This window comes from Oryzias latipes, chromosome 11 (assembly GCF_053564925.1).
Source record: "Oryzias latipes strain Hd-rR chromosome 11, Olatipes_Hd-rR_3.1".
NCBI lineage: Eukaryota > Metazoa > Chordata > Actinopteri > Beloniformes > Adrianichthyidae > Oryzias > Oryzias latipes.
Window position 1 is genome coordinate 6,146,481 of NC_136247.1, and position 26,661 is coordinate 6,173,141.

The window sequence follows — 26,661 nt, forward strand, 5'->3', positions numbered from 1 at the left end:
TGTGCTTGACCTGATGGTAATAAGTTGCACAAACCCCCACTTGCATGTACATTCTTTTTTACTTGATGTCAAACAGAGAAGATAATGGTGATTTACAAAGACAAAGACAGTTCAAGAGCCGCCAAGGTGTTTTGTATGTCTTCCTTGCGCAATGAGCTTCCCAGTGGCCTTATTGGTGAGATCTACGGTGGCAAATGCCAAAGTCCGTCCTTGTTTAAGCACCTGTGCCGTGATAAGAACATCCTCTCCGATCTTAGCAGCATTCATATACCTGGAAAGGAACACATATATTACTCATACTTCTATTTAATCTTTCAATTTCACAGGAAGAGTAAAGTTAACCTTTTGTGAAATTAACATTTTCAAAAGTAGGGTGTCAAACATCTTACACTTCTAATAACTGAATTAGGATATTTAGGCCAAAAATAGTACACGTTTAATGTGCTTTAATGTTGCAGTAATTTTTATTTTACTTTTTATTGTAAGTTTAATGGTACAAACTAAATCAAGAATCTAAAGCAAAACAAAGCCTATACCTCTTCACAAATAGGAGGATGTTAAAACATCCCATAAACAACAGCATGCATTTATACATTTGTTTAACAACATATGCGAGACGATAAATGACAAAGACAGGAGGGAAGAGAAAAATGAGTCAGATCTTAACTGAGATTCCGTGTTCTATTCATTTGTTAGCTTATTTATTTGGTGTCGTATTTAAGTATATGTCCACAGTCATATGCATACATATTTCTGTTACCGTAAGTTATTCATTTTGTTTTTCGTTGAGCAACCTTAAACTTAAAATTTTTAATGTTCTTCTACTCCTCTCCATCTCTTGTTAAAACCATCTACCTCTATATGAAAGGAAGTTATTCCATTACATATATACTGAGCAGATATAACAGTAAATTTGGAGGCCTCTCCTGTGTTCCAGCAATTGTTAACACAGATTTTTCAAATGCAGAGAGCATTAAAGAAAGATCAGTTCATGTTTGGCATTTTAGAGAGGAAGCATAGGAAGCAAGATTTAAATGGTGTTGGGAATGTTTCTAACAAAATACAGGGGAATTGGTGTAAAGATACTGATGTTAGAGCTGCCATGAGGGGGGCCTAGAAGACAATTAAGCAGGTTCATGGGTCCATTGAAGAAGGACATGAGGATGGCTGAAGAAAAGGGGATAGGATTGAATGGAGGCTACTGTTTCAGTTAGCAGAAAGAGATTAGTAATAAATAATACTTTAATTACAATTTAAACAAATGAACAATTTAAATCACATATTATTTCAAAAAACATACATTTTTAATGGGGGCACTCACGTTATATTCATGTCCACACTGACCCCTGGTGCCCCCCTTTCGCTATTCATGATGGCCAAGGTAGAAACAACATCCACGAGGGTGGCTGTCAACCCCCCGTGCAACGTCCCGCCCCGGTTTGTGTGCTCCTCTTTTACCTGCATCTCACACACAACCTTACCCTGACTGGCAGCCAAAATGTCCACCTGTAAGAAAATTATGCACGTTAATGTAGACTTTGTGTCAAAATGGAACCACAACAACCAGAGAAATGGACACAAAAACAAATGTATATATGGCTCGTTGTGCATTTACTTACTTTGCTGAGGACTCTGTCAAAACACGAGCTGTCGGCTAACGCTCTCATAACCTCTCGTAAAGATTTTACAGTCAAAGAGGCCATGCTTCAAAATGCTGAAGACCACAATGTCAAACTGTTTACTTTGCACCGGAAATGTCCGTTCAACTAGTCGTCCGGGTGAAATCCGAACCAGTAAACTTAAACACTTCAACCTTGTAACACAGTGAACAAACAGGAAAACGGTTAAATTAACATGAATATATCCATAAAACAAATAGGGAAAAATGGTCTATTAACAGAATGTTTAGATGTTTTTGATTCCTACATCCTCACACTTTAGTTACCATTACAAAAAGCTTTTCACGTTGTGAAAATAAAATTTTTACCACAGTAACCTATCTAAAGATACTTGCTGTTTTCATAAATTAAATGACCACTCTACTCCACAGTTTTGGTGTAATGTGCGGATGGAAGCATGGGTATTTGTTTCTGGGGAAGCTTTTCGCCGCTACACTCTACTGGAACGACAACAGGCAGTATGGACTGCAGTCCATTCAAATTACGAGGCTAAAACTGGAGTCCTTTTTATTTTATTTTAGAAATACAAGATAGTGTAGTGGTCATTGTACGAAGAACAGTGACTAAGAAAAAAAAATCATTAAGGAATTTATTTTACAAATAATCAAACAGTGTCTAGAAACTGTGTTTTTCTGGGTTTTTTTTTTAGCCTTAAGCTTAATCATGCAGCATAGGTTTTTCACAGGATCAGGCTAACTACATACAGTTTTTTTTTTCTCTCCATGCAATCTATTTTTTGATAGATCAAATTTCCTTTAACCCCCAAAGCGGAAGCTGAAAGACCGTACACTAACTTCAGCCTGGTAACCGGATCTACAATGGCTTCTACGTCTTATTCAGATAAACAGCCTGATACTGATGTGGAAACCCAAAGGACACGTCTGTGTGATGAGTTTGCTACAATAACTGGGACTGACAGCGCGGTAGCGCAGTGCTATTTGGCCGAGAATGACTGGGAGATGCAGGTACAGAGGCACGCATCATGTCGCGAGCCCTTATTCATCATTAGCACAGCTGGAGCACGCGCGGCTGTCGCTCGTTAGCAAATTAACTCTGAACTAAACAACGCAAAGTCAATTATTAAAGAAAAATGTCAAAGGGAAAATTATAAACGTCTTTTGCAAAAAGGTGCAAGGTAAAGAGTTGCGTTTAATTATTTTTTCATTGTATGAAATTAGTTCAAAAGTATTTTTACTTTACCATATTTAAAACTGTTCCAAGGCTGACTTATTATGAGAAAATCACTTCTCCAACTCAGCTTGAAATGACTTTTTTCATTTAGTAAATGACAGCGCGTGATTTTGGAACATTTTTACTAACAATTTACTATGTCTTTCCAAGTTGTAGTAGTTTCTGCAGACATAAAGTTTGTCAAAACAGCTACGGCTTAATTATAGGAGCATGATGATGAAATATCATGTCTGGAAGAAAACTGTCAATTGGAAGTCAAAAGGTACATGAGAATATCAGAGACCTAAAAATTGCTGTTTAAAGTGCTTGAAAATCAGCAGGAAGGTGTGCCAGGTTTAAAAAAACATCTATTTAACAAAAAAAAGTCTTTGTTAACTCAAAATAGGAGACTTATTGCTAGAGAGTCAGTATAGGGGAAAACAGATTGCAGTTTGGACGTTGGCCAACACATGTTGAATAATAATTTTATTGGCAAAATCCAACATTTTTTCTTTTCCTTTTTTTTGTTGTTGCATAAATTAGGGCTTTGTCGTTACTAAAAACTGTGTAAGCAAGGAGAAGTTCCGTTTTTTATACAGTTAATAAAAAAACAACATAGAAACACAAGAATTTTTTTCTTTTTTTTCTTTTGCCTAATATTAACAGTTTTAACTCATCCCTTCATGTTTTATCAACCTGTAGTATTCTATGGTTGGTTATATTTTAATTAATACACGAGTAAATACTATGAAGTAAAGCTACTCTTACGTATATTAATTTTTTACTTATTCTATTCGCCTCTGCCCTTTAGCCGGGAACAACAGATGCTTACTTGTCTCCTTCCTTTTTCTACAGAGAGCTTTGAACTCCTTCTTTGAGGCAGATATGGAGAGAGTGTTTGCAGAAGATTTTGAAGATGACAGTAACCCCACACCTAAAAAACAGAAAACAGAGGAGCAACCATCAGCCGACTGGTAAGTCTGTCTTCACTGTATAGGTCAATGGAATTTTGTGTTGTTAAATGACTCTTTCTGCTTTTGCTTCCCATCTGTCATGTCTCTCTGGAAAAACCTTTAGCATAGACTTGACTGGAGACAGTCCTGCCACTTCATGTAAATCAGCAGAAGATGATGAGAAAAAACTGTCTCTGATCTCCTGGAATGTGGACGGACTTGACACGGACAACCTTGGCGAGCGAGCCAGAGGCCTTTGCTCCTATTTAGTCTTGTATGGTCATAATTAACACTTTTTTAAAAATTCTCTTTTTTAAATAATTTACTTGTAAAGTTGGAGGTTCCTGATCGCACAAAGTGTTTGAGTTAATAGACATTTTACTGACGGGTGTTGTTCTTGTCATGCAGATACACTCCTGATGTGGTGTTCCTACAGGAGCTCATTCCACCTTATGTTCAATACCTGAAAAAGCGGGCTGTTAGCTACCTTGTTATTGAAGGTAAAGCATGTCTGGAAAAGCTTTTTAATGGTACTTGCAAAAACACACACTGTACATACGTTATGTTTTATGCAATATTAGGAATAATAAAGTATATCAATTAGGCATTTTAGATTTTGGGCACTGGCTTGCGTGATTAAACTAAAGCAGAGAACTGCACAAATAATTAACATTTAATTACAGATACAATTTAGCTTGCAACACAACAGTATTGTTTTAAACGTAATGAATACTAATAGTATAAAAAAATGTCATCATCATAAACTCAAGACATGTGGTCGATGTCTTGAGTTTAAGACATAGAGAACAGGTAGTGTTTGTTGTTGGTTGTTTGTTGCTAAAAGTGTGAGTTAAAACCAACAAGCTTTTTAAATAATATAAATATAACTTTTTATTTTCAGCCTTTTTTTATTTTTAGTCTCTATAACTGCATATGGTTGCAAAAAACATCTTTGTTACAAGCATTTTAGGGACCCCCATCTCATTTGCATGATTCATACAACCTTTTTTTGAAAATCCGTTGTATATGACTTGGTCAATGTTTTCTGCCCTGTAGTGGATTATCATTCTAGACATTAGTGAAATGAGCAGGAATGGCTTTTCCTGCTCATTTCTAAATGGCTGCTTCCATGAAATATCAAAACACTTTTAGTGAGAAAAGGTCATTTTCAGAACCTTATGGTGAAAATAAGTCATTATTATTTATGTGTAATATGAAAGACTGAAAAATGTGGCGATAATTAATTCTTTATAATACAGTTACACCATGTTAAAAATAAGTGGATCAAATTCAAGACGGTGGCTAAATAACATGTTTTTTTGTATTAAATACTTGTCAATATTTTTGCATCTTAAACTAGCATTGTTGTGTGCAAAAAACGTACTAAATTACTGAAAATATCAAAATTAATATGATGCGTATCTCATTAAAAACATGATATTGCAGTTTTTTTTGTTGATTTCATCAAAAGGTCTAAAGAAATTCCCCAAAATTGAATTTTCTGTCAATTCTTTGATGTAGTGGGCTTTACAGGTTGAGATTTCTATTCATATTCTTATCTATATGTCATTTTTTCGCACAATCTAGACTCTAAAGATCATGCAAGTGAAGGAATTTTTTAACATTAGTTATTTTTTTCAATGTATTTTAAAAGTGATATTTTCTTAGTTTGTTTTTTTTAAATCTTGAAAGATATTTTATCTACCTATGTGTAATTAGCGTGTGAAAAGTGCTTTATAAATAAAGTTTAATTCGATCTTATTAGTAAGGAAGCATGGATGTTTATTAGAGTAAACAATAGCAGCACAGGAAAAACACGGTTTTCCCAAAAGTCCAAAATGCGTCTAGCTCAGCACATTAGTAAGAGTTAGGCGAGTAATCATAATTCTGTCGTAAATATCCTGTAACCCTTGTGCTATAGGCACTTTAACATTGGGAGTTGGGTCATCTAGACCCACTAGACAGTGCGCGGAACCCTTTTTCTTCAATGATTTGTGAACTTCACTGGTGTCCATGGATTACATGAAATCTTTCCACCTTTATCCACCTTTGTCATGGTAGGGAAAACACGTCAATGTAAGGTGGGGTCATCTAAGATAACACAAGGGTTAAAGTTCTACTCCTGCAGCATCAATGTTTATCATTAATTTGATGCAGGAGCTTAAATTTAAAATCTTTCTTTTGGGTCAATTTCTTTGGAGCAGGTGGCGAAGAGGCTTACTTCACGGGGATGATGCTGAGGAAGTCCCGAGTTAAATTCTTAGAGAGCGAGATTGTAACTTACCCCACAACCCAGATGATGAGGAACCTGCTGGTAGCACAGGTTTGTCCAACTTTACGGGTTCAAAGAGAAAAACTTGGTGATTCTTCGAGTTCCAGTGTCAGACTTAGGTGGCCTTACATAAAGTGATGTTCTCACTAGTCATTATAGATTTTCAGAATGTCTTTTCTCACCAACCAGGTGATTTTCAAAGGCCATAAGCTGTGTTTGATGACGTCCCACCTCGAAAGCTGTAAGGGCCATGCAGAAGAGCGCATGAAACAACTGCGCATGGTCATGCAGAGGGTGAAAGATGCCCCGGATGATGTCACTGTACTTTTTGGAGGAGACACAAATCTGAGGGACACTGAGGTGCAGCCTGACTCTAAACATGTAATCTAGACAGCATTCATGTTAAACCTCATATAACTCTTGCTCTGTCAGGTGGTCAAAGTGGGCCTGCCGTCTGGTGTCTGTGACGTGTGGGAGAAACTTGGCAAGCAGGAACACTGCCGCTATACTTGGGACACCAAAGCCAACAGCAACAAGACTGTTCCATTCGTCAGCCGCTGCCGCTTCGATCGCATTTACCTCCGTCCCGCAACTAAAGAAGGAGTCCCACAGCTGTGTCCTGATCACATGGCGCTGGTGGGGCTGGAGAAGCTCGACTGTGGCCGCTACACAAGTGACCACTGGGGGATTTATTGCAGCTTCACTGTTGGGTAGATGCTCATTTTGTTTTTTCCTTTTGAAGTATTTTGCAGACTGACAAATTAAGTTTGGTGTACAATTTTGCTTAAAAGATGTTTTTACCTCCTTTTGAAGTTTATTGCCTGTAAGTTCTGATAAATTTATATTTTAAATTTTGAAAAATGTCTTTCTCTTAATTGCCAATAAATACATATGGACTGACTTAAAATTCATTGTTTCAAACCACTTAACCTTCACTTGGGCTGAATTGATCTTCAAAAAAAGAGCACTGTTTTTTGTTTTTTTATTGTATGAAAAAGTTAGACGTTTCGAATTAAAATTCCACCTTTGGTCAGTGTAACCCATGTGCTACCCTATGACCCCACCCTTACACTGACATGTTCTCCCTACCATGACAAAGGTGGAAAGATTTCATGTAATCCATGGACACCAGTGAAGATCACAAATCATTGAAGAGAAAAGGTTCAGAGCACTGTCTAGTGGGTCTAGATGACCCCACTCCCAATGTCAAAGTGCCTAGGATAGTACAAGGGTTACATCTGTTGAGCTGCTCATCCTTTCTTCAGCTCATCCATGGATGAGCAGAACAAATATATCAAACAAGTCACGGATGGCAGGAAGTCTTAATCCTTTTACAGTTAAATTAAACCCCAATGACTTCACAGGTACAATTTCTTTGTGAAAGAATGACTTAATATTGGTTAATGTGTAGGTATATTTTGAAAGGTTTGTAACTATATTCATCTGTGTTGTGGCTCTGTTAGACACAAACCAGGTAAGGTGCACTGGCTATGCCTTTATTCTCTCTGTGGCACATTTATTAAACCCTGCATGGGGTTGATGGCAGAAACCTAATGGGAAAAGAAGATAAATCCTGAAACAATACCAGAGAATCAATCAGAAAGAAGCCAGACTTTGGAAGAAACATTAGAAACAAGCAAAACAAACAGGAAGCAGTTGTGATGATTACAAGCAACAAACTGAAGTGACGACGACCTTAGGAAAGCTAAAACCTGAATCTAAGCTTTGAATGAAATGTGAGTAACAGTTGAACTAAAGTGTGAACATGAAAGCACAGAGAGAACTTCAAAAGGAACTCTTCTCCGCTGACCTCTCTGTTCAAACCACTGATTTAAACAAAGCATATTTTCACATTTTTATATAGACAAGGTTATCTTCTGTAGTAAGTTAATGTAACATTACAAACTTGAAAGTAACTACATTTTATTTATATAGCACCTTTCACAGAACAGAAGTCACAAGGTGCTTCACAATTTAAAATATACAAAGACCTTAAAAGTTTTGTAGGTTCTGCATACCTTAGCACATCCTCATTGTTCATCATTACTGTTCTTACGCATTAATATTCAACATTCATGTGTATCACACCGTTGGCTCACGTAATTCTCTTTTGCACAGTTACTCTCAGCTGAATTTGCACAACATCCGATTTGTATATAGGTTTAGTCATTTACTGATGTGTGTTAATTTTCAGATATCCTGTACCCTATATACCCTATCTTTATTTAATTTAATTTAATTTAACCTTTTTGGCATTCGTAGCAGACTGCAAAGGAAGCATCTCATTGTACAGGGAAATCCGTTTACCAACTGTGCATATGACAATAAACCCCTTTGAATCTTTGAATTTGAATCTTGAAAACGGAAAAACAAGACGCCTCGTAGTTGTAATGCTGCCGTGGTGCCGCTAGAGAGCAGTAAAGAGTTGAATCTCCGCTTCAAACTGTAAAACAATAAATGAGATTTATGACTGTTACATGCATGTTGAAGCCTTTTTAATTAAACCATTTCAACATATAGCAACAATTTCCCCCAAACAGTTTGTTTGAAACCCAGTTTACGTTAAACAAAACTCAAACTATACATTTTCAACATTTTAATCTCCTGTACCAACAAGATCCAGATTCTGAATAAGAAATATATTTTATTCTCTTGGGAAAACATAATTCAGAGCAGAGAATGTGTTTTCATGCTGCTTCTGTGAGCCGAAGGCACAGTTTGGAGTCAGGCAAGGAGAACTGACCTCAGGAGAGGACACAAAGATGTGACTCCTTCCTGGAAGCGGGATTCAGCAGAGCAGACCTCGTGTCCCTAAAGGCCTCCCCGGCTCCTGGTAAGTGAGGACACATGAAGCAAAACTGTTCAACCAAAGCATGTGCTCTCCCTTTAAAATTATGTGTTGTCTGAATGTGGACAGAAGATGTTTTTGTCTTATTTTATTAATATTACCCAAATTTCCAAAATTAAAAAGAAACTAGTAGTTTTTAATCACATGAAACATAAAGGATGGTCTTATGTGGTGTCTTGGCAACACTTTAACCCTTGTGCTATCCTATGGGGTCTAGATGACCCCACCTTTACATTGACGTGTTCTCCCTACCATGATAAAGGTGGAAAGATTTCATGTAATCCATGGACACCAGTGAAGACCACAAATCATTGAAGAAAAAAGATTCAGAGCACTGTCTAGTGGGTCTAGATGACCCAACTCTCAATGGTAAAGTGCCTAGGATAGCACAAGGGTTAAGGAAGTTATTTTAAATGCAATTGTCTTTATTTTGTACTCATGAGGGGAAAAAAAGCTATGAATGAGGTTATGATTCTATAAAAATATTTGTACAAAGTTCAATATGTTCCACACTACATTAAGTATCATTGTGGTAAATACAAATGATAAAATAATACACCAGATATAAATATTTACTTGACTTTAAAACATGAAAAACTGTCAACTGTGAGGTAGAGGATGTTCTCTGGTTTTGGTTAAGACCTTTAGCTAATTAAAGTTTTGGTTAAAAACCAGCAAGACTCCACCTTTAAAAAAAAAAAAATCCCTTACATGTTTTTGTTTTCATTTAGATGCTAAATGAAGGTAATTTTAGAGCCGAAGTGGTTCCATGCATATTTGCATCAATAAGTGTCAATGGGTTAAATAATAAACATTTTAAATAACTTCATTGTCTTCTATTTGCATTTTCTATGAAGCATAAAGGGAGAAATAGCTCAGCCTGGTTGCAAAAATAGTTATTTTGGGAACATTGCATGAAAATTAAGGTTTCCAGGTTAAAATGAGTTTTAGTCATTTCTGAAAAGCCTTCAATAAAAACTTAAGTTACATCTTAATAAAAAATGAGGGAAAAAACAGTCAATACAAATGCAGCACAACAAGTGTTTTGCCTAAATTCAAATATACATCTATCACAACTCTTTTTTTAGAGCATATATGGATAAATGTGTGTTGTTATGAAAACACTGCAACCACAGCAGTGTTATAAGTTTGCATGAGCCCTACAATGGTATCAAATAACTTTGTTAAGAATTAGTTAAAATAATCCCTGCTGCACTGACAGAGTGTAGTGTAGAGGTGAGGAGGAACAGATTGTATAAGAGCTGTCTGGGTTAAGACAGGTTTCCTCTGATTTATCCCTCTGGGGCTGAAGCAGGATTCTTTAGCCACAAGGACCTATAAATGCCTTCCTCCTCCTGCAAATGCAAGAACGTTCATGCCATAAGTTCCGTTCAGACAGGGTGCATGGGTGTACTCTGAAATCCTCTCACCACATTTGGCTTCTTCTCATAATTCCCCTCTGTGTGCCACGAGGAGCATCAGCCTCACTGATGTATTTTGGGAGTGTGGCCCTCAGTGGGAACTGCAGGGCTTTCATTTGCAGCCCGTCAGAATGAATGTTCTTGGATTTCGGTGCGGACATACTGGTGTGCTCCTGGGGGGTCGGGGGCCTCCGGGAGGAGGTTTGCGCTTTGATGGATCTGACACGTATCTGACCTCGGCCTGGAAAAGACCGGCGACTCGTGGGAAGAACAGCAGCACTTGAGTCCTTGCTGTAGCTGTGACAGATGGAGTGATAAAACGCAAGAGAAGTCTGCTCTTTTGTTGGATGGATGAATTCTGGCTGAGATCTCGTGCCATCTTTGTGTTTTTGCTGTGGTTGAGACTTCAGCACATGGCTGTGGGCTGCTTTTTTACTCTATGTAGTTATGAAGTCCACAAGCTGAGCCTGTCTGAACAACAAGAAAACCACTCACCTCACACTTTACAGATACCTAGTCCAAGCCAAGGCCTAAAAAGGCTGCTCATCTAGGACACATCCATCTGTTTTTCACCTCAAAAATCGACTATATCTGACTTTACAGTCCAAATATCTATTGGAGAATGAACTCCTTGATGCAAATTTGTGTCAAACATCTTCTGCTCCAAAATTACCTTAATTTAGCATCTACTTCAAAGCAAAAACACAAGTGTAAACACAAGGGGATTTTCTTTTTCTAGAAATAAATTCAGGAGTTAACAGTTAAACCCTTTTAAAAACATGGAAAATTTGTATTTTTGGAAATGATAAACTTACCTGAAAAAAAGGTTTTGTAATTGAAATAATGTTAAAACAAAGAGCAAAAACACAGAAACATGTAATAGTAATAGTTAAGAGAAAATCAAACACATTTCATAATCTAACCAGAAAAAAATGTTAGCACTTCAAATGGCTGATTTAGGACTTTTTTTTTTTTTTAATGAGAAATCCCCTTTAGCTGCATCTCCACAGTGAACCCTTAAATGAGTGAGTCACTTTGGCAGCTCAACAAAAAGCAGGAAATGTTGAAAACCTTTATCGACAGCTCTAGCGTTTCAACACTTTGTCAAAACCTTTTTTGGCCTCTGAAAGAACCGTAATAATTTAGTTTAATGAACGTTTCCAAGACAAATGTATAAAGCAGAGGTCAACAAATTAACAAATTCAGAGAAGTTTTATTCCATCTTTCATAAATAACATGAACAAGCATTATACAGTGATAAATTCCATTTATACACTGTAAAATTCTCTGTATTACAAAATACAGTATATGTGTGTAATGCACTTGATACAATTAGGGAAGTATTGTGTTTCACAGCTTCAAAAGTGACCTAAGCATGAGGCTGTTCTACAACAGCCGCAGTCAAGTCTCCGTCTATGAAACATACTCCCATAAGGAATCAGTTTTTGCATAACTATATCTAAGTAAAGTTGAGCCCACGTCGGAAGAACCAAAGCTTGTTACAAATCACAGATTTTCTCATGAACTCAAAGTTTTTGAAATCCCAGCTGAGAAACTAAAATGGTATGAGGGAAGTCCAGAGGGCTGACATGCACTGGATTTTTGCAATAAACGTAAACTTCTGAGCAGACTCCTCACACAAGTTTGGTGTGGAACGGTCCCTCTGAGGTGACATTTGTACGGACATCAGAAACAGGTTTCTACACATCGAAAAGGTGGGGGTAAAAAAAACCCAAATTTCTTACACTAGATCAGCCATAAGTATTTGCATCTATGCTTTTATCGTGAAATCCTTTGAGGTGGAAATCAGAAAATGATGAGGACGTTTTTGCAACTTAAGGCTGACTGTGTTCTGGGACTCTAAACAGAAAAGCTGGAAAAGTGAGAACGTTGCATTTAATGTCCACACGTCTTTCGACGGCAGAGGCAAACATGTAAGTCAGAGGCAGCAGGAGGTAAAAGGCAGGTTTAACACTGTAACACAAAGAAATCCTTCCACACGGTGAATGAGCAACAACTTCCTAAGAATTTTACACATATATATATATTTTTTTCATAGCTTTTTTGCTTTTGACTGTCAAACATTATTGCTAAGTTAATCGGGGAGGAGGGAATAAACAAACAACGTATTTCAAGGTAAGACAAAATGAAATGTTAGGACAATTATGCAGAACATGGGGAAACGGATTTACACGGTTAGAAAGGTGAATTTTCTGTATGGGAGCCCTTATTATTCCTCAACAAGAGATAGACTGAGGAGCAGCATCAATAAATGCAAAAACAAGAAACAATAATGTCACATTCGTATATATTGTCCACATCGAGTTTGATTGTCAGCTTCTAAAACTCTGTGTTTGACAAGCCAACCTCCGTACAAAGTTTCATTTATCCAGGTTTTTCAAAAATAAATCATATTTGTGTTAAAATGGACGGTGCAAACAACAAAAACAGCTCAAATGAGTTGTCATCAATGAGGAAATGATAAAAGAACCAATTCATATTCCTATGAACCTATGGCACATAAAAATAGAACATAAAATATTGACTTTTTGTACACATGAGAGCATCTCTGATTGGTTTGGTTTCAGCACTGGATAACATTCATGTCACTTTGTTAAAATCTATTGCACTAAATGATCAGAATTTAAATAAATTGAATAATGTCATTACCTTTGATGAGTTACCTGATAACCACATGAAAACAGTCAAGTTATAGTAAAAACGGCTGCAAAAAAACAGAATTCTAATGTGACATCTTGTTTCTTCTGCAGCACTAGTGCTGATCACGCTGCTTTTAGATACTTGGCAGAATTTTTTTTATTTCATGTTTGAAATCCACTTTTTCAGCAGCTCAAAGCAAAGATGGGCGGTCCAGTAGAAGTCACATAATCTTCAGGGAACTTGGTCCTAAAACAAGACACTTAAAAAAAAAAAAAAAAAGAACAAGCATCAAATGAATCTGAACCAAAACAAAATAAGATGCATGAATTAAGGTGCATAGGCTGGTGTTTTTACTGACACAAACAGAACATTTATTCCTTGGTGCTTTTGAAAAAGATCTGGATTGCACATTCATAACAACAGCAGGCAGATGTGTTGGACCCCTCTGAGTTCTGAGCGCCGTCATTTCCCTGTACCTCGACTGAAAAAGAAAAGAACGGCTCTCTTGTTAACAAACAGCATTTCCTTCAGCACCGCTTGGTCAAAGGCGCATGGTCCTCGATCTTTAAAACTACAAAACAAAAACACTGTCAGAAGGCTAACACCCCCCCACACACACACGCGGAGGAAAGAATACACCAGGAAAATGATAGACCACACTACCGGCATGAGCAAAAGACACCGGCTTCCCTTTGTTGTTGCAGTCTAACAAGTCGGAGACCAGGAACGTGGACTCAAGTCCTGTCACTCAAGGTCACACCACATTGATGCAGTTGTTGTTGGCGGCTGTCGTCCTTTTGCTGCAGTAGGTGAAGCTGCTGTGGTTGGTGGAGGAGCCGTTCATTTGTGAGGACTTCAGCTCCATCTGACAGGCAGCGATGGCTGCGTTGAGCTCCACCTGAGCGCGGTGCACCACGTAGAACATCAGGCCGATGCTGATGAGGATCTGAGAACACATATCCATATTCAAATGAAAGTTAAGGACAAGAAAAGTTCTATATTTTTTACGCACCAACCAAATTTCTTCAACCCCACTGAGTATTAAAGGAGCGCTTTGTCATCGGGTTCAACTGCAGCTAACCACACAAACCAAATGACCCAGCCCTGAATGAACCGTAGTCAAATTGTGTACACTGTGTTCCTCTCGCGTTTGTTTTCTTGTACACTGGTTTAAGAGATGACCCTGAAAAAAGATTTAAAACTTGAAACAAAACCAAAGTTTCTGAGATCATGTCTTTTGCAAAGTATCAATATCAACATAAGAGTCATACATTTTCAATTGATACCCAGTGCTACTTCTAGGTTAAAAAGCTAAATCAACAATTCAGATAAACAAAGTAAAAAAAAAGGATTAACATAATAGAACACAGTTTTATCTGTGACCCTTTTTGAACTTTTTGAAAAAAACAAGAAGAAAACTGCAGAAGCAGCTCTATTGTCACCATCAACCAAACAAAACACATTTAAAAATGATTCCAAGTTATTTGCTTTGTCAAAGTTGTGGTTTGTAGAAATTCTAAGTAGTCTGCGATAAAAAAAGAAATACAGAAGATTCAACACTGATGCTGTTATTGATGCCTCATGAGTCACTTCTCTTTAAATATTTAGACCTCAGCTGCTCCCCGGTATGAAATATATACCGTGGGTCTGTTTTGCATGAATTTTTTAGCTTTCATTGGAACATTTAAGAATTCTTTGAATAAGCAACAGCAGTGTTTTCCAATTCTTGGAAATGAGCAACCGGTTGTGTCATGTCTGTGCGTCAGAGGATGCCACGGCTGTGTCAATACAAAGACTGCATTTCTATTTCAGTTCCTATGAACCTTCAGCCGCAAATGTGACAGCAAACATCTGAGTAGGACATTTGGTGAAAACATACGTGAACATTGGAACATTTGCAAGAACTTGTATCTGTAAAATCAACAAAATTTCAGAGATTTTCCATGGTAGTTTATTATTTACTTTTACTGTATACTCAGTGTTTGGTGCGTTTCCATCTAAAAATGATTAACAAAGATCTACAGACAAGGCTTAGCTGTAAAACAGGGGTCGGCAAACTGCAGGTCCGGAGGCACATGCGGCTCTTTCATCCATGTGGTGCGGATCTCTGTGGTTTTGCAAAATAACTATCATGTTCTAAGATTGTCGTGGTGCCTTTAACACCGTCAGGATGTGTGACCGGGCAGAAGGAAGAGAGCAGCGTGAGCACGTGGAGGGAGCGTGACGGTACATGTTCAATGAGAAGTGAATGACAGCCTCATCCTGCAGAACCTCTCCGGGTCGTCTGTTGACCAGCTGTTGTATTTTTGTGAGCAGGTCGGAACCAGGCGATCTGCTCGTCCCTGGAGCGGCTCCCCTGTACTGGCGACTGCTGTCATCAAGCAGTAAACAAAAAAGGTTCTGAAAAATAATTTAAAAAACAAAACTAACTGGCTGCATATTAGCTTTTTAAAAAATCTAAATGTTGACATTTTCTAGAAAAACAGCCTGATCCAGATGAGGAAAAAAAGTTGTTTGTTGCCTTTCAGGAAATAATTCTCAACAGAACCCATTTAATGACAGGATACAAGAGAAAAAGGTTAAAAAGATCATCTCTGCAGGAACTTTAAAAACCGAGTGAAATGATGCCGTTCACCTGGTTTTCCAAAGGGTGTTGTGGCTGTTTTTATTCCTGCGGGAAACTGGTCCAAGTGGCTCTGAGTGGTAGAGGTTGCCGGCCCCTGATGTAAACTATAAGGTTTCTTGCTTCAAACAGAACCTTCTTGTGTTTCTTTTGCCAATAAAACCTCTTTGATGTATGAAAAGGGACGAGAACTTTGTGTGGCAGCTCCATCAACTCACCTGCAGGCTAAACACAAAGTACCCACTGATGCTCTGCTCAGCAATGACGTCCTCCATGGTGCGAAGTGTGGTTCCCAGGTAGGAGTTAAGAAGCTGTGTGGGCAGAAGGCCTACGGACGAGGCCACCAGGTAGTTTGGCAAGGACACATCTGTGATCTGGACATGAAAATGGAAACAGTTGCTGGTTTAAACTTTCATTTCATTCCACTATATATTTAAATACATCTTTGCTGATTATTGCTGATTTGCTGTTATGAAATGTATTATTGTTGATGTTATGTTGCTATGTGTTGATATGCTGGTAAAAAATGAAATTGTTTTAACTTATTTTAACATGTGAAGCTTTTAAGGTAAATATGATGAATTAGTCTCTGTATTTTGTGAAATCAGTTTTGGGTTTTGTGAAATTGGTATAATGTATGTAATTTTTGCGTATGGACCCCAGGAAGACTAGCGACCACTTTGTGGAAGCTAATGGGGCTCCAAATAAATAAATAAATAAATAAAATAAAATAAATAAATACAAACCTTCCCGTCTTCTATTCAATTTTAGTGTAAACGTTTTCAGAGAAATGTAGTATCAAATTAAAGACCACGAGCAGTGTTGTATGGCCACGTTTATGCTTTTGACAGTTTTTCCAGTGGTGATGTAGTAATCTTTTGGGGGAGGTTATTGATTATGCCAAAAATTGTATCTTCTGGTACTGGGTGTTTGCAAATTTTGGTGAATTTTTGAGCATGTGGAGGGGGTCACATTTTTGCTCAAAGGTGAAGTGAGAAAGAGGAATTTCAAGAACAAGATGCTCCTTGCAGTCCAGGTCTGCTGAAGGACAGAATGATCAAATCTACAAAACAATTTTTCTTTTTTTCTGGATAAAATAATTCATGTTTTTTCAATTAATGTTACACCTTTGTAATATTTGAATCATTAGTTATGTAACAACCATTTTTTTTATAACCAAACAAGTATTAAAATAAATGAAAATTGACAAAGAAATTGATCTGTAATGAAATTGTAAATGTGTGAATCCAATTGAATCAACCGAGGACTGGCACAAATCCACAGCCACATGTTAGTAAATCTGTATTTTTTACCGGCCAGGAAAATTGAGCTAATGTTGAAAATGATTAATTTTGAATATAAATACATTTGGAATCCTTACATTTTTTATAGTAAATTCTTAACCTGTAAACTGTGCTCCTCTTAAAAAAAACTAATAAAACTTTTGGGGTAGAATGGAATTATGGGAAAGGGATGCAGAGGGGATTAAAGTGAAAAAAAAACTACAAACAAATGGGTGACATAGCTTTATATTCATCAGGTCAGTCTTGTCCAAGTCCTGTTTAAATTTTCCTGTTTTTTTTTTTTTAGAGGTCTTGTATTATTTTTTTAACGAGTTTTCATAAAAACAAAGAAATATTTACAAACAAAAACACTATTTAAAAGTAATTGTATAAGCCAAAAAATATGTATTTATTATACATTATTATAATTATAAGTCAACTATCTATGGTAACCTGAAGGTTAATTCTCTTCAAGGCCAAAAGCAAAGAGCAATTCCTGAAACACAAATCCGGGAATTGTTGTTTGACTGCATTCCATTCACCTCTGACCTCTTTTTTGTATCATGAAATAGGCAAAAGCTGTCAAATGCAACCAACATTCAATCCATGTTTATTGGTAGAGATGGAGTTGTTGCAGCTATTTGGAACTCAATCCAGTGCGCTTAAAATGTACCGGGAGTGGATCTGTCTTGATCAGACCACCCACTTTAGTGACGTCTGTAGCTTCTAGTAACCATCCTACCTAACCAGCCTGAAGCGTGGCGCATCAGGACTCATCCTGCACTGTCTCATTCCATTTATTGGCAGAGTCACACAAATATAAATAAGTGTCCATGTCGCTGTCATTATGTCGATTAAACAATGACATAAGTTACAGCCTGGCTATGCTATGCTTCATGCAGATGTGACCTTGGCACAGTGTACACAGCGTGTCATCATCAGGGCTTGAAGATGCATAGGCTGGATCACACAGCCAAATCCTGAATTGACACCATCTACCAAACTGTTATGACAACTGTCTACAAATGCAAATGGGCTATTAAATAAAGTTATAGTCTCTCAAAAGTACTTTGTAATTATAATATTATGTCCATACATGTCAATAGTTTTGCATCTGAAAGTAAAATGTGTGCTTTTGTTGAAAAAAGCAAAAACAAACTAAACTTGCAGACTATGCTTGTGCTTTTGCAATACCAGTTTTTTTGTGAAAAAGATTTGTGGCTTCAAAATATCCAGAATGTTTAAAAAGATTGAACGCAGCGCATGCATGTGCATTCTCTACTAGCGCTCACAGACTGATGTACAGAGACAAACTAAGGCAACAGCCTGAGATTTTTGACAAATGTTGCATCTAAACTGATTAACCAATCAGCACGTTTTCTCATGCCAGTGGCCAATCAGTGTGCAGCTTCTCTCTAGCCAATCCACCTGCAAGATGACATACGGAAGAATCTAAATGGACCTTACCTTCAATTCCTGTAGTTTAGTATGTTACTAAATTGGAATTACTTTTCGTCGGTCTATCATGAACAACACGCCATAACGACAGCGGTGAATTGAACATTTGAAAGGTGTGCATCCAGGCAGATGTTGTAGGTCCTTCAACATGCATGCAAAACTGTACATTTTACATTTTTTTATTTTATTCCAAATGATTCTTAACTTTTTTTTTTCTATTTTACAATTGGACCTGCTGTACCTGCAGACAAACCATTTACAATGTATTAATGGAAAGAAAAATAATCATATTTTGATTTTTTTACTTTTTTGTTACCTTAGTAAAAAAAAAAATGAAAATCAAGATAGACAAAAATTGAATCTCATCTTCGGTTCACAATAAATTACATTTTTTTATGAAGGGAATATCACTGACATTTACTTTACAGCGTTAGATTAATATTCTATTTAAAATTTGCTTCTAGTCACCATGGCAGGAGAGAAGAACTATGCTTTTTACAAAGACAAATCAGATCCATTCAAGTCTAATCTTTTTTTTTTTTCATTCATTTTCTTGACGGTTTTCCCTTTCGGGGTCACGGGGCTGCCGGAGCCTATCCCGGCCACTTGTGGGCGAAGGCAGGGGACACCCTGGACAGGTCGCCAGTCTGTCACAGGGTACAATGTCCACAAACACACAGCCATTCACACTCACACCTATGGACAATTTAGAGTGACCAATTAACCTATGAAGCATGTTTTTGGACGGTGGGAGGAAGCCGGAGACCCCGGAGAGAACCCACGCATACACGGGGAGAACATGCTAACTCCACACAGAAAGGTCCCCCATTGATATTCTGTTTCAGGTCCCCCAGCCGGGACTTGAACCGGAGGCCTTCTTGATGTGAGGCAAGAGCGCTAACCACTGCACCACCGTGCAGCCTTACAAGTCTAATCTACATATCCAATTGACTATAAACTGATATAATAAAAAAAGGAAAAGATTCAAAAATTTAAAATAGGAGTGAAAACTTAGATGGAGATGCCGATTATAAACTTGAAATCTGCTTTTAAGATGACAAAAATGTCACCTAGATCTCCTCAAGTCTTAGTTTTTCTTATTTAACTGAATCAGTTTTTCCTCAATATGCACCAAGTTGCTTTTTGTGCAGAACAAAAACAACAACAACAAAAAAAACAACAACAACATTTGTTTTAACACAAATTGTTGATTTCAAATGTGTGGTTTACAATGTGAACAAACTATTGAAAATAAGAGTCTATTTACCATGGAGATATTCCTTCCTAAAATTGCTATAATGTTTAATAGTTCATGCAGACAAGAAGATCTGCTGCAGGAGTTCTTGAAGGTCGTCTGGGGATATGGGCTCGGTGCTAAAAATGTCCCCCTTCTTAAGCCAGAACATGTCCAGAGGCAACCCGTCAACAGTTTACCAGGGACCATCTGGATGATCCAGAGGTCGACTGGGAGAAGGTCATGCGGTCAGATGGAACCAAAATGGAACTCTTTGGTATAAACGCCACTTGCCGTGTTTAGAGGGGGAAGAATGCTAAGTTGCTAATACAAACACCATACCCATTGTAAAGCATGGGGGTGGAAACATCATGCTGTGGGGCTACTTTTTAGCAAAGAGGACAGAAGGAAAGGATAAATGGCGCCATGTGCGGTGTTAGGGTAGATTGGCTATAGACAGAAGAAAGATGCTGATTGGTTGATCAGATGGAGTATTTTTGTCAAAAGGCTGAGGTAACTGGAGTTTGTCTGTAAATGTGTGTGTTTGTGTGTGCGTGCGAGATAACACTTCTGCATGTGTTGTTTTGAGGATCTAAATAACATTTCTAAAGACAGAAAGCATTTTTGCAAGTATGTGAATCGGCAGTGTGCTAACATGAAAAGCTTATGGAAACATTCTTGAAAAGTGCAAAAGAATGAAAACATGCCTCTCCCACTCAGTCAAAGACTGACAATTGGGAAGTTCCTGGCATCTGGTGCATGCAGCTGAACTGCATTTGACCAGGGAAGGGCTGATCGCTGGTATTTTTAAAGCTGCAAAGAATTCTCCCTGAACCTCCAACTACGTACATCGAATCAAGCAGACACAAAGTAATTAGAGAACCCCGTCCAATTTGATTTAATTTATAAAGAAGGCTCACTTTGAGTTCAGAAACAGGACAGCAATCCTTATCTGCTTTAATATAATATTGCTTCTTTTTTTGTTTTAAGAACATGCATACTTTGTAAATATATACCTTGATCTGTTTCATTTACTTGAATCAATGTCATGTTCACACGTGGTTACCGTTCAGGGCATTTGACAAATAGAATACAATCAAGATAGTTACATTCATCTTTTGATTCATTGTAAAAGCGTTCCCAGTGGTCTTTTAACTATGCTTATGCCGTTTTTTAGCATACATTTTAGAAAGCCTGTATTGTTTCAGAGCATAGAAAACAACACAGGTGTAAAGCCACAGGAGTTCATCAGAAATTCACCTCCGAGTTCCATCATCCCTCTGTTTACACTCTGTCCTGCTTCCTGCTAGCTTACAGCCCCCACAACCCCAACCGAAATTAGCAGTGCAACGAAAATGGCGAGCAAAACTGGAGCTATCCAGCCATACAGTTTTGATCCAGTTGCAGTTCAGACGAGGAAAACAAAGACGTACCTGCATCTATTTGTCTACAAGCGGATGCATCAGAATGGAGCGGAGAAGGGAGCTTGTAGCTTGACGTAGTAACTTGTGCGTCACACTTCCAAGCTTTTTGCAACAGCATTTTTTTCATTTGCTCCTGATCAACGATTTAAAGAAAGAAATACTCAGTAATGCTACTTTAATCTGAATTTTCTTTAGATATGTCCTTAAATCATGGGGAAAATGCCACAAGATCAAAATCATGATTTAATTAGAGTGGGGTTAAAAAAATACGTATAAATATGATAAAAATTAGTTTTTAGATTAATTTCTTTTCTAAAGATAATTTTAAACGTATAAAGCTGATTTTGTTCTTTTTCACATTAGTGTTGTAAAAAAAAACAGGGCAGTAATAATTAAAAGTTGTTTTAGTGTCTTTTATCCTTTTATTTTAGCTTTTGATTTATTTTTTATTGTTTTATTCCAGAAATCAGTCTATTTTGCCTGAAGCAGCCGGCAGAATAAACTGGTGCAACTGTATGAGAACACACAGACAGACACTGCTGATTATGAGCATATTTTCCACAGATGTCCTGTCCTTTTGCCAACTGCTGCATCTTTGTGCTGTTTTAGGTTACCTTCTACCTTCTCACTTCAGCAGAAATGACCAGGGGAGGGGTTGAGGAGAAATGTAGCCTCACCTACAAAAAGTGCCTACCAAGGACAAAGCACACAAGATATTTCAACCTGGGCTTGAATGAGCCTAAAGTAGCCACTCATGGTTACTTTTATTGTGAAGGATGTGATAAGATACAATCTCAGCTCCACTTAGTAATGACTTTCCTGCTGAGGTGAATTATAAGCTGTACAGTGGGAACCTGAGCAGTGCCTTAAAAAAAACCTCTGTACTAAGGAAGACAAAAAAAAGATGCCAGGGAGGCAGGGAGAGCGATCGGTTCACGTTATTAACCTTCTTCTAGTAGCACTGGCTTAACTCCCAGGTGAAAAGGCTCTGCAGTGACATTTAACAACTCTAACTGGGAATCAAAAACATGCTTTAAAGTACACTTGTAGTAAGAACATCCAGTTTCTTCAGATATATTTTCCTTAAAATCTGCAGTTTTTCCCAACCGTGCTGTAAATTGACTGTAAAAACATGTTTTTTGTTTTTTTTACATGGTACTTTATCGCCTCACTATCACCTGTACAGGGTGGAGCGTGGAAGCAAGCGCTGAGAATACAGCAGCTGCAGCTTTACAGGTGATCCCGGCGTGACAAGGGCGCTTCAACCTTTGGACGCAAATATATTGTGTCGCAACCATCTGAGGCTAAAGCACGAAACCATGAAAATCTGATATAGTTCAAGCCAGTCAGGCAAGAGAAAGACAGCTGCTGGATATCTGGATTTGTGAAGTTTCCTTTTTCCACAACAGCCCATTAACAGATAATCTGATAACTATAATGTGGAATTAGACAAAACAATGAGAATTCTTGGTATATTATGATGTCACTTCCATCTAAATGCAGTGCAAACTGTTTGGAACCAGACCTGCGGATCTCTACAAGCAGTTCTACATTTAGCTTACTACTGAACGGTTATATCCTAGCCCAAAAAAACTATCAAACCTAAGAAGCCTCTCAAATATCACCAAAGAAAGATATGTAAAAAAAAGGACTATCTTGAGAAGTTCAGGGGCCTTCTAAACAAAGTCTATACATATTTATGCAACGAAGATAAAAATCCACAACGTTACGTTAAAAACCATAAAAATTGTTTTACTTGGTTTAGCTAAATGAAAACGAAATGTCAATTTCAGCAAGAACTTTAATCAAATCACAAGAAATGACCTCAATAACTAATCACTAATAGTCAAGCCTTCAGCAAAATCAAGTTGAGGTCCTTTTTTTTTTTTAATTGCTAGAGCTGTGAGGAAAGCTTTTAACGAGGTGTCAAAGCCACAGCAAACAGAGCCATCCCCATGCAAACGAGAAACATCCAAGTAAATCGGGCCCACTATTAGTCCTACATGAGAAAATTACTGCGCTTGAGAAGCACGCTTGCCTCAATGTCTTTTCTTCCTGCCTCAGGCCTGTGCTTCATCTTCATCATCCTGCAAGTTATAAATGCCTTTCAAGCTTCTCCACGTTGCACTCATTGCTGACAGCTAGTACACTTGCTGCTTATTCCATTTCTTCCTAAAGACCCACTCTGATGAAAATGGTGTTTTTGACATATTCTTATTCATACATTTTTGACAGAGGACATTTATGAAGAAAGACTAAAATTACATTTCTGAGCACTTCTCTATTCAAATTGATGTGAATCAGGAGCAGATGAAAAAAATCCCGTTGAAAAAATACTTGTAGGTGTGACCTATAATGGCATGTCAAGCTCCCTGCTCCACTCCATTCCGATGAATCCACTTGCAGACAACTTGGTCCGTGCAAGTCTTTGTTTTCCTCGTCTGAGTTGGCGTCTGACTCAAAACTGTACGGCTGAATAGCTCTGATATTGCCCACCATTTTTATTTGCACCTGTTTTATTAAGTTGGGGTGTGAGGGGCTGTAAGCTAGCAGGACAGAGTGTAAACAAAGGGATCATGGGAAAAGAAAACAGGCTCACTCAGTGCTATCAGTCCTGCCCACAAATCAAACATTTCTGACGAACTACTGCAACTTCGCATAAACTTTGTCAAAAAACAACACAGGATTTTTATTTATTTAGCCTAAAAACTGCATAATCACGACTAAAAGATCACTGGGAACGATGTTACAATAGATCAAAAGATGATCAGAGTAGGACTTTCATTTAGCCTTCTGTACATCTTTAAATGTATTACCAGAGAATCTCCGTGTTCATCCTTAAATCTACTTTCATTAATAACTTTGTTAAAAATGTCTTAGTATTTTCCAAACTGACCGACCTTTCAGTTGAAATTGTATGATACGGAAACAGATCCCATGGGCTTTTTACCACTTAAAGGTATCAGCGTTTTGTTTTTTTACTGAGAAGGGTAACCTACAGGCATCAATTATTCATGTAACAGATGAAGGTCAAGGCCTAAGGTTATGTGTACAAGTGCAGAGAAAAGGAGTGTGTTGGCTGCTTTTTTTTCTTAAACAGTTAATGCATAGTCAAATATCAAAAAACACACCAAATAAAGAGGTTTACTCTAAAAGCAATGGTCCATTTCATAGTTTTGTCCCACCATATCAGCCAGAAACGACTATTCTATATCATTTTTTCAGCAGTGTTGTGCTTTGAGTATTGAGGTAGGGGGAAAATGTGTTTTTCACATTTTAAATAGTGGCAACTGCTACTGACCGTCCTCTGGCTATTTTCAATTTCCTTTGAGTTCATTTTGACGTCTTTAAATTATACATAAATCTGTCATTTTTGACAAGAAAGTAAAGTAGTGTCCAATAAGAATCCATGGTGACATCACTCTAACACAAAAAACATCAGAAATGTGTTCTGTGGACCACTTGGTCTGTGGTTTATCCCACATCATTTTCCTCTTTAGAAAGAAAATGGGAATTGGTTCTCATCACCTTTACAAGAATAAGTTAAAGTAATTTCCAAAAGGTTTATACTGAAACTAAGTTAGATAATCTGACAAAAGGTTTGAATACTCACAGAGAAAACTGCATTTTGGAGCCCAAATGGGATGGGGGTGAGTCTTGCTAAGGCCACGATTTTGAGTCCACTTCCTCCTTCCACCACTCGTATGACGGCACTGAGCTGTTCACTGTTTCCAACTTTCTTCAGCACCCAGTCAGTCAATAGCCGCTTACACACCAGGTGTGCCACGAACGTCCCGATTAAAACTCCCACCATAACGAGTCCCATGCCCAGCACGAAGCCATAAAGATAACCTGCTGCCACGTTAAGGACAATGTATCCCCATCCACACGGAAATGACACAACAATCAACCCAACTATGAACAGCATGGCTCCCACGAAGCTGTCCAAGCTCTCCACCCAGAGCAGAAGGTCCTTGAGGTATTGCCGCACAAGTGCTACAGAAGAAAAGCACAGGGCGGTCAGGATGCAGGCCAGCAGGGCGCTCTTGAAGCAGAAGGTGGTGATGCAGCATGGATGTCTGAATTCTCCAGTGCTGGTGAAGGTCACCCCCGCTGTGTCAGCGAGGACCTCTTGGTCTTCATTAAGCTTCCCTGTGCCCACAGCTCTTTCATCGAAGGTGCTGCATATTAGGATGTCGATTTTGTCACATTCATCCGTGGCAGTCCTCTGGAGCCAGCGGTTCAGCTGAATCTGCATTTTGCCCACTGCATGCCTTGCAAGCTTGGTGAACAGCTGCACAGTTGTGGCCCCTGACAGTGACATATTAGCCCTCCAACACTCTGTGGGGAGCAGCAGAAGGGCTTAAATGACCTGTCCGACTTGGGGATAGTGGTGATGCTAGATTATTCCAGATGATCTGCGCATCCAGAGAAAGTCCATTTCTGAAATAGTTGAGCTTAAATTACCAAAAACTTTTAAAAGGATGGCTCCAGCAGTCAATTAAGCCACTCTTCTTGGCCATTATTCTAACTGCTCGATAAGGAAACGCTTATCTCGGGTACACCAGCTGACAATCACGCCAATTCAGCAAATTAAAAGTACAAGTTTTGCGGCTTTCTCTGATATTCGCCATTTTTGGAGTTTTCGTCATTAAGATGAATGGATAAACAGATGTGAAGCCCAGAGTGCGCAGCGCAATTTTTTGTTTTGTTTCATCAGCGTTTCAATCCAAATAAATACCAACAAAAGTCACTGCAATGCTAACTTACTCCTGAGGTAAGCTAACCAACCCGCTGCACGGATAAAGTCCAACACTGCATTTCACTCAACACCCGTCACTGATTTTCGGCACCGCTTCAGTCGGACACCTCAACAAAAAAGAGTCAAAAAGGACACAAGAAAGACTCCGTTAGTCCTCCCGCTACTTGCTAACTGCTGTTCGCGTAGTCAGGGTTTTTCCACGACGGCTGTCGGTGCTGTTAACTGTGATGCTGAAGCTATTCATATCGTCCACTGTTTGTGTCCCAGAATGCCAAGTAATCTCAGCCCACATGAGAGCCTTGACTCTTTGGACCAATGAGAGAACTGCGTTCTGTCATCGCGAGACTTTGCGAGAATTTCAAACAAGATGCGCTTGTTTGAGGTGTTTACATATGTGTATAAGCCGCCACATAAGCAGTCAAACCAAAATAGTGCATTCAATATATTTAACAATATTTATTGGAGGAACAAAAATCATTTTGTTACATTTAATCAGAAAAAACATCTCTCGGTTTTACATTATGAGAATTTTATAACATATAAGCTATTTACATTTTAAGGCACAATTTCCCTAACCTTGTTTATCCTAAGGGGAAAAAATAGAATAAAACGATAAATTGATTTTAGAAAATATAGTTTAACACGTGTTTTTCTGGAACACTTTTCAAAATTCTGTTGTTTAGGTTTTTTCATTTAAATCTTAAGATCATTTAGAGAAACTTCCTGAATTTGTTTTTTTAGAACTAAACTCAGATGGTACAATGTAATTTTCCATTCTTTAAAGAAAAACTTCTTGCCCTGTTGTTTAATATATTTTTCATTTCACAATTATACTTTTTCCAACTACGCCATACCATTTGCAAACAAAAAAAA

General features: G+C 37.9%; 3 protein-coding genes across 10 annotated transcripts; 1 reads left to right on the forward strand and 2 right to left on the reverse strand.

The window, feature by feature from the left end:
* Positions 1–40: 40 nt before the first annotated feature.
* acot13 (acyl-CoA thioesterase 13) lies at positions 41–1,778 on the reverse strand. The gene is made up of 3 exons (XM_004074230.5): positions 1,620–1,778; positions 1,322–1,506; positions 41–271 (listed from the first exon to the last, which is right to left on the reverse strand). Exons 1-3 carry the CDS (start codon positions 1,701–1,703, stop codon positions 112–114), a joined length of 429 nt encoding a protein of 142 aa, XP_004074278.1. The 5' UTR covers positions 1,704–1,778; the 3' UTR covers positions 41–111.
* Positions 1,779–2,090: 312 nt separating this feature from the next.
* tdp2b (tyrosyl-DNA phosphodiesterase 2b) lies at positions 2,091–6,981 on the forward strand. 7 transcript variants are annotated; one of them, XM_004074229.5, is made up of 7 exons: positions 2,091–2,644; positions 3,705–3,823; positions 3,927–4,076; positions 4,211–4,302; positions 6,007–6,125; positions 6,264–6,434; positions 6,507–6,981. In XM_004074229.5, the coding sequence occupies exons 1-7, from the start codon at positions 2,498–2,500 to the stop codon at positions 6,786–6,788; spliced, it is 1,080 nt and encodes a 359-aa protein (XP_004074277.1). In that variant the 5' UTR covers positions 2,091–2,497; the 3' UTR covers positions 6,789–6,981. The 7 variants fall into 7 exon arrangements, with proteins under 7 accessions (XP_004074277.1, XP_011479578.1, XP_011479579.1 ...); XM_011481276.4 differs by having other exon boundaries at positions 2,092–2,644; positions 4,211–4,332; positions 6,004–6,125; XM_011481277.4 differs by having other exon boundaries at positions 2,092–2,644; positions 6,004–6,125.
* Positions 6,982–11,536: 4,555 nt separating this feature from the next.
* tmem64 (transmembrane protein 64) lies at positions 11,537–26,095 on the reverse strand. Of its 2 annotated transcripts, none has more exons than XM_011481274.4 (3): positions 24,640–26,095; positions 15,846–16,001; positions 11,537–13,950 (listed from the first exon to the last, which is right to left on the reverse strand). In XM_011481274.4, the coding sequence occupies exons 1-3, from the start codon at positions 25,348–25,350 to the stop codon at positions 13,759–13,761; spliced, it is 1,059 nt and encodes a 352-aa protein (XP_011479576.1). In that variant the 5' UTR covers positions 25,351–26,095; the 3' UTR covers positions 11,537–13,758. The 2 variants fall into 2 exon arrangements, with proteins under 2 accessions (XP_011479576.1, XP_078810716.1); XM_078954590.1 differs by lacking the exon at positions 11,537–13,950 and adding an exon at positions 15,235–15,734 and having other exon boundaries at positions 24,640–26,052.
* Positions 26,096–26,661: the final 566 nt, after the last annotated feature.